General features: G+C 32.7%; 1 protein-coding gene across 1 annotated transcript; it reads right to left on the bottom strand.

The window, feature by feature from the left end:
• Window positions 1-329: 329 nt before the first annotated feature.
• Window positions 330-7747, bottom strand: LOC107405446 (bifunctional riboflavin kinase/FMN phosphatase). The gene is made up of 10 exons (XM_016012503.4): window positions 7254-7747; window positions 6965-7154; window positions 5629-5759; window positions 5229-5298; window positions 4768-4833; window positions 2431-2582; window positions 2257-2334; window positions 1763-1899; window positions 1415-1507; window positions 330-618 (listed from the first exon to the last, which is right to left on the bottom strand). The coding sequence occupies exons 1-10, from the start codon at window positions 7345-7347 to the stop codon at window positions 466-468; spliced, it is 1164 nt and encodes a 387-aa protein (XP_015867989.3). The 5' UTR covers window positions 7348-7747; the 3' UTR covers window positions 330-465.
• Between the last annotated feature and the right edge of the window lie 301 nt (window positions 7748-8048).

Genomic DNA, 8048 nt, shown 5'->3' with positions numbered 1-8048 from the left:
TATTCATAATATCAATAATTTTCTAATAGGGTTTTCCCAATTTGTATTAAAACAACCTACTAACATGAGGAAACTATATCAAAACCCTAATGAAACATTGTAATATTAAATACCCCAATAAAACTATTTAGTCTATTCGTATTATACGTATTCTATTCTTATTCTCCATCATAAACAAATTTCCAGTTACCAAAACAGCTTCATCATGCTTAAAATATGTGAAAACAGAACTGGGGGCTAGTAAAGCGGGTCATGACTTGACAATATGGCAAGCTCAATACATGTGCAGCAGTGCATGCATGGCACATTTGATAACTCAACAACAAAAATAAAGAAAAACCATTTGACTTCCACTATTTGAATCAGTCTGCAATATATATCTATAAATAAAGTTCTATGATTTAGTTGTAACTTCTTATTGGAGTAATAAAGAACTGCAGAAGATTACAATCATATTCTTTCACATCAAAGGCAACCATGACCTCCACATGAAGCTTTTGAAAGCATGTAAGAATCCTGAATAAACATTGGTAGATCCAATGAAGCCCTCGCAATAGACTTATATTCTTCTAGTACTTCTGTATCCATGGTTGCATTTTCTGGTGGATACCCATAACTCTGCTAAGAAAATGTTTTTTGTTGAGTGCCAAACTTTAAGCCATGGAAATTTATCAACAATTGAATATTGAAGGGACATAGAAGGTTACGTCTAGAAATGTTTACACACTCTTTTCTTTGAGTTTTCTGCACCAAATATAGCATTGAGGAAAAGAAGACATTCCTAGTAAAACTGCATAGCTGACAAAGTGTATACGGCCTTTTTTTAAAAATAATAATCTGCTTTTCAAATCAAATGTCTTAAAGCATCATTTATGGAGCAGTACAGGTACCAAGTTGTTTTACCAACTTATTTACCAAGCGTTGTGGCAAAGGTGATGTGTTATAATTTTACTGGCTGAAAAATTAACAATACCAAAATATGGATGAGTAGCCCTTAAAAGGATAAGCGAAACTAAATATAAGCTAATTAAATAATGACATCTTATTTTGTCACTTCACTTGGTAAATAAGTTGATCAGCAACTTGGTGCTCCCAGCATTATTCAACATTGTAAGCGCATCACTACCATAGTAGTACTATTTGGCCATCACAGCTTAATGTTTTTAAGCACATCACTACCATAGTAGCAATATTTGGCCATCATTACGATAGTGTTTCTTAATTATCAGCAACATCATATCAATTTTCAAATACTGAATTCCATTGAAGACTTTACGAGTATCAAAAATAAATTTGTTGCAGCACCCATGGTAAATCTAGTAAAACTAGGAAGCAGAATAATCTTATAGGCTGTAATAACTTGTATCTACTATTCACTTGATTTTATGTTTTGCCATTACGAATCCTTCGTTACCTTGCCATTCAAACTATGTATGTAACCAACAAGCAGGATCTTCATTTGCTGATTGGATATACAGTCGTTGCTCCCATCAACCATGCACAATTGCTACATAAGAACAACAAAAGTCTCCATCAAGTGGTAAAAACTAAAATTGAATTAAAAGCATGATGCATATTCAGAGAGTAAAAAAAATTCCTGTTTGATGTTATAAGTAACACATTTTTACCTAAGTTCAAAGAAAGCCAATTAAATTCATGTATAGAGTCAAAAGACTAAAATATGGATAATTTCTCAAGATATCATAACATACGAGATAAGAAACTAAAAAAATCAATACTAATTTCAGAGTTTGTTACGCACAATTATTTTCTTACGAGTACAGGAACATTGATCCCGTCCAATGCAAACCACAGCCTTGAAGGTCCTACAAGCATCAACTTCAGCCCACCCAAACAAAACTCCGAAAACTTGGTCAGGAAGAGCATATATTCCATCCTCTGGTTTTTATGTATTTAGATCCAAGAACAAATGGCCACAAATCAAAATCAAGAAAACCAGATGCGCATGGTATTATTAAACATTTCTAATCAAGTAAACATACTTATGAACATAAAAATTATCATGTTAAGTTGCATTCATATAGGTTTACCAAATCTGTGGTCCGAAAGACACTCAATTACACACAGACAGTTCTGAAATTTAGCAGAAGATAATTTGTAACTAAAGTGTCAAGCTTTAATTACCAGCTGACATGCTACACCAGAACTTAAGACTCGTGAATCTGAGTTCCAATATCTTCACCTATTATACCAAGTTATGAAAATTGATTCAAAACAGAAGAAAAATACACCAACCTGTGACTTCATGCACAAACCCATTGACATATAGACCACTAAGATGAATTGGTTCAATTGGCAAGGCATTTTCTACCCCTGCAATTATCAGTTGAAAAAAATCATGAGATCAGGTAATAAAGAGCCTATACCAATACTAATACATATGCACAAAGTATAACGAGAGATATATACAGTCTTTGAATGGTGGGAGACCCCAAAGCTCAGGCTGAAATTCTAGAAGAGAATGAAGGACTGTATTTGCTAGGGAAGAACAACCAGCTTCAGTTTGCGGTGGAACAGCCACTACCTCCATTTTGGCAGCAGTGGCAGCTTTAACACCAACTCTATAGAAATATATAGACTGGTATTAATTTTTGTCAAGCAAAGTGATTACAATTACAAAGAAAAAAAGGATTCTTTTTTGGCCAAAGGCACATATTGCATGAGATACAGTGAAGCCAGTAAAATTCAATGACAATATCTTACAAATTATCTCATTCCACGAACTGGCTACTAGTAAATTGCATAAGATTCTCAAATAACTACAAAAGGAGAATAAAAAGAATGTCCTAAAAACTCTTGTTTACTTTTCTAACCCACAATTTCCACTGCAGCATAAAGAAAGTCCAAAACTACAGAAATTTAAATCTTCAGGACAAAAGGCCAAGTAGTTGGTGGCTAAGCTGTTTAATAGATCTACTAAGGCTCAAAATGCTGCATAATTCCAAGTTAGTATAGCTTGTAACAAACGTAACACATATTCCTCCTATAATCTGCACGGTCAGAGACACCTTAAATGGAGTTTATAAGACTATTAGTACTCAATGCTTGGAAAGCAAACTATGGAGGAACTAGATGGGACCATTTCAAGGCAATAATCAACAGGAGTGCAATTTGTTTCAGACTTATAAGCCTTAAGCATTTTGTATTCACCTTAGTCATATTTCTTGATAAAAATTCCAAAAATTAGGACCCTGTGTGATGCAAATTTTATGTTTCTATTCAATTTCGGAAACTATCAGAAGCAATTCTTTTTCAACCATATCACCCTTATACTTGTTATAAAGATCAAACAGTCCAAAGCTAGTGCTATGCAATGGTTAATGACCTAAAACTTAATTGCCAAGTATATGCAGATCTAATAGTCCTTCAGAAATCACTTTAGTGGCCCTTAATAGTTTTTAATATACCTTGTTCAATTCATAAAAACATAGGTTTCAATAAATGATGAGCCATATTTTTATACTAACTCTTTCTCTAATGCTAAAAGATTAGAAAACCATGGTCAGTTATCCAACAGATAAGGAAAGCTTTTTAAAGTCAAAATCAGTACTAACTCCTAGTAGTAGCCATTAATAATCCCTACTACTAATAGTAGCAACATTAATCTAGTAGGAAGAAAACTTTTTAACGTCAAAATCAGTTCTAACTCCTAGTAGCAGCCACTAATAACTCCTACTACTAGTCGTAGCAACGTTAATCTAGTAGTACTTGTTATAAAGATCAAACAGTCCAAAGCTAGTGCTATGCAATGGTTAATGACCTAAAACTTAATTGCCAAGTATATGCAGATCTAATAGTCCTTCAGAAATCACTTTAGTGGCCCTTAAAAGTTTTTAATATACCTTGTTCAATTCATAAAAACATAGGTTTCAATAAATGATGAGCCATATTTTTATACTTACTCTTTCTCTAATGCTAAAAGATTAGAAAACCATGGTCAGTTATCCAACAGATAAGGAAAGCTTTTTAAAGTCAAAATCAGTACTAACTCCTAGTAGTAGCCATTAATAATCCCTACTACTAATAGTAGCAACATTAATCTAGTAGGAAGAAAACTTTTTAACGTCAAAATCAGTTCTAACTCCTAGTAGTAGCCACTAATAACTCCTACTACTAGTCGTAGCAACGTTAATCTAGTAGTACTAGTAGCAGCAGCATTAATACAGTAGTAGTATCAGTGACAGCATTAATATTGCAGTAGTAGTGTTAATACAGCAGCAATAATGGCAACGATATGGTATAGCAGTGACATTAACACAGTAGTAGTAGTAGTAATAGTAGCATTAATATAGTATTAGTGGTTGTAGCAGCACTAATACAGTAGTAGTAGCAGTAGCAACATTAATAAAACAGTTATACAAGAGTAACAAACTTATTAAAATTTAGATACCAACTGACGTGATACTTTCTAGTTAGTTTACCTCTGCTTCCACTTTCTCATGTTGTACCACATTTATTATTTAACATCAAAATGCTGACTTGTAACAAGTACTCAAAATTTGGTGAATGAAGTTAGCAACAGGATTACTACAGTAGCATTTCAAAGAATAGTATTTATTCATAACATTGATAGAGCAGTAGTGGCATTAACACATCAGCAATAGCAACATTACTACAGCAGTATTAGCAGCATAAATACATACAGCTACTAGCACTAATACAATAGTAGAAGTAGCAGAAGGAGCATAAATACAGTAGAAGCAGTAAAACAGTAGTAGCAGTTAACTAAAATAGGATTAGTCTTACAACGAGTCTTCAATCACCAGGCAATGAAGTGCATCGACACCCATTCTCTTTGCTGCCTCTACAAATCTAATAACAACTTGGAAAACGTTTAAATAAGTTTTATGAAATAAAATTTAATTTAATAAAGAAAAGGGAAAAGAAAAAAAAAAAAAAATCAAATAGGGAGCAGTTGGGTACCATTTTCATAGCGTTTTCAATGGGAACTGGGATTCATTTTTGTCTTCCTTAAAATATTTTTATTTTCATATATTTTTTCTCATGTCTTAAATAATTTTAAAATTTTATAATGTTTGAGTATTTTAGTGACATTATGGTAGCATTTTACATAGTTACTCTTACGAGAGAAATTCATAGGGCCTTAAAAGTATCCTCCTGGTTGCGAAGTGGACTTATTCAGCAGCAAGTGATTTTCAAGGCAGGCTTATAATTTCTCCATAATTACTTAATGTGAAAAAACTTACAGATCTGGTGAGGGCTTCCCGGCTTTAACCTGATCACTGCCAAGAATTACTGAAAAGCATTCCTTCCAACCTACACAAATTACAGATGGATGGATAAGATACAGAAAAATAAGCAGAGAATTTGCATATCATCCTAAGACTGAAATGTTTAATGCACAAGCTTCCATAAGAAACCCACAAAATTACTTCAAATATTAAGGATGTCCAAGGATTATAATTTTCATTTTTCTCCAACTAATTATCACTTTTCAACAGAAATTTCAAGTCAAGTTAATTAGCTATCTTACTATTAAATATACAAATAAAAATTCAAAATAATAGGAAAATGCCACTACCGAAATATCTATATATATATTTCTCTCTTTTATCTAATATCAAGAAACAAAAGAGAATATACAACCTCTTTGATGAGATATTTTTGAATCAATATATTCTTGTAAAGAGTTTGAAGCAAGAGCAAACGGTATTCCATGATCATAGAGATGCTTGATAAGTCGATTAGCACCGGGAAGTGCCTTGGCATTTATCCACCTAAAAGAATACATTTAAAGTGTAAGAAGTAAATACAAGGCTGTAGATACCATATTATAAGGCATGACCGATTTCGATGAAAATTTGCAGACCATGAAAATTTTACATAATCTTTTAGAGACAAAGCCAAATTGCTGCAACAATGAAAATCTTTATTGACAACAACTAAACTTATAGGTAGCTAGAAAAAAATAATACAGCCAAATACACAATAAAGAAGCAAAGTAATTGAAACTAAGGCTTAAGAACTCTCTGATAAGCAATTCTAAACCCCATCCGTCTTAGTTAATATTTCATTTTTTTTTTCCATTCAAATTCCCGTTATGACTAATGATCTTCAGAGACAAAATAATCACCATTAGAATCTTCTAAACTGTGAAGTATCGACTATTATCCTTTCACTGCTTCCCACAGATACCTTTTGCATTTCTTTGGGATTTTTATTTAATTTATTTTTTATTTTTATTCTATTTATTTTTTATTCCTGCTTCTTCCAAATGGCATAAAATTTTGAAAGTGGATAGGCTAAAAACTGATTTTCAATGGCATATTATTATAAGTAAAGCTTTTACTTGTCTCTTAGTTTGCTCAAATTTTGGAACTCCATCAGGAAAGTCCTTAAGCAAGAAAAGATATCTATTAGACAACTAAAGGAACCTAAAACACACCACCACGTAATATCAATAGGCGAACTATCTTACACTTCTTGTTATTTCACAAAATAATTCTCTCCATATCTCTGTCAAAACATTCCAATTCTTTCTAGTTTCTATGTCATACCTTATACAACAGCTATAAACATTAACAGGCACAAATAGTTAAAAAGTATTTACTTTTTCCATGGCTATACCATCCATACATAATGCAAAACCAAAATATTAGACAGTAATCTCAAAAACAAATAGATCAATAAACGAAAATATATATATATATATATATATATCTATATATGCATCTTTTTATTTTTTATTTTTTATTTTTTATTTTTTATTTTTTTATGGTAATAATATACAAGCCTCTTGAACCAAGGAGGATTATGATTACAGTATTTCTTACTAAGAAACCACTTATTGCTTGATAGCATATCCTCTAATGGTGAAAAATTGAATACAATTTTAATATACATGAATATTTCATAAGCACGTAGAGAAATGCAAAAGTATAAATTTACTAAACATGTTCAACAGAGAGATAAAGATAGTTACTTTTCTCGATACGTGGAAATGATTTCGTCGATATACTGATCAGGTGTCAACGGAAGATCATAGTCCTTAACAATGGCTGAAGCTGAGTCTTTCAGTGTCATCCCCAACCTCTTTTTCCCTTCCTTTTCCTCATCCAAAACCTTACCGTACTTTGCCAAAAATTCCTTCAAAACACCCTTTGTAGCTCTCTCTGCATATAGCCAAACACGCGCCCACACATTAATAAGAAAGTTAGAGAAAAATAGAGAGACCCATCAAGCAAATACTAATGGGTTTGCGTTAAGGAGACCTGTATCCAAAAGGGTCCCATCCAAATCAAGAATGACAGCCAAAATTCTGGGCTTTCCGTTTTCCACACTGCAGTTGCAGTTGCAGCAGCTCATGACGGAGCCAAGAGGGTTTGAGGGCTAAGAGAGAAATGGATAGGTGCCGAGTGTTGAAAAGAAGATAGCGATTTTATAAAACCTTGTGGTAAGTTCTGATCAGTAGAGATGGGTGGGAAGTGAGTGGGATATTCGAAAGCATTGTCCAAATTGGGTGCTTATTAATGGCGAAAGGAATTTCTGCAAATTGGGATTGGAATGAGAAATATGCGAATTCCAATTTGTTGAAGAAGAGAGATGCGGAAATGCCATTTGTTCTTCTGAGTGTTAAGAGAGTAGATACAGATTTCCCGCTTTCTTCTACACAAGTTTTCTGCCTTCGAGGTTCGCATAGAGTGGAGTTTTTGGTCCATTTTCTTTTTTCATTTTATTATTGTTCCAATTATAAATGTCAGAGCATCTCCGTTGGCATTTTGGCATGCCACTGTTAACAAGTGACACAAATAGCTTTGCTACTCCAATGGAGAATGGTACATCTGTCAATAAAAGAAAAAGTGTATATATATATATATATAAAATTTTTATTTTATCGCATTTTTCAGACTTGGTCCGTTTTCCTTTTTTCATTTTTGTTTTGGTTATAAATATTAGAATTTCTAATGGCATTTTGACACGTAGCTGCTAAAAAATGCCACACATAACTTCTTCGCTGCTGAATGATAAAATTTGTTAATTGTATTTTTTATGCCAAATTTTAAAGC

Source organism: Ziziphus jujuba, chromosome 4, assembly GCF_031755915.1.
Source record: "Ziziphus jujuba cultivar Dongzao chromosome 4, ASM3175591v1".
NCBI lineage: Eukaryota > Viridiplantae > Streptophyta > Magnoliopsida > Rosales > Rhamnaceae > Ziziphus > Ziziphus jujuba.
The sequence above is the reverse complement of the archived record's forward strand: the minus strand, read 5'-3'. Positions and strand labels throughout refer to the sequence as shown.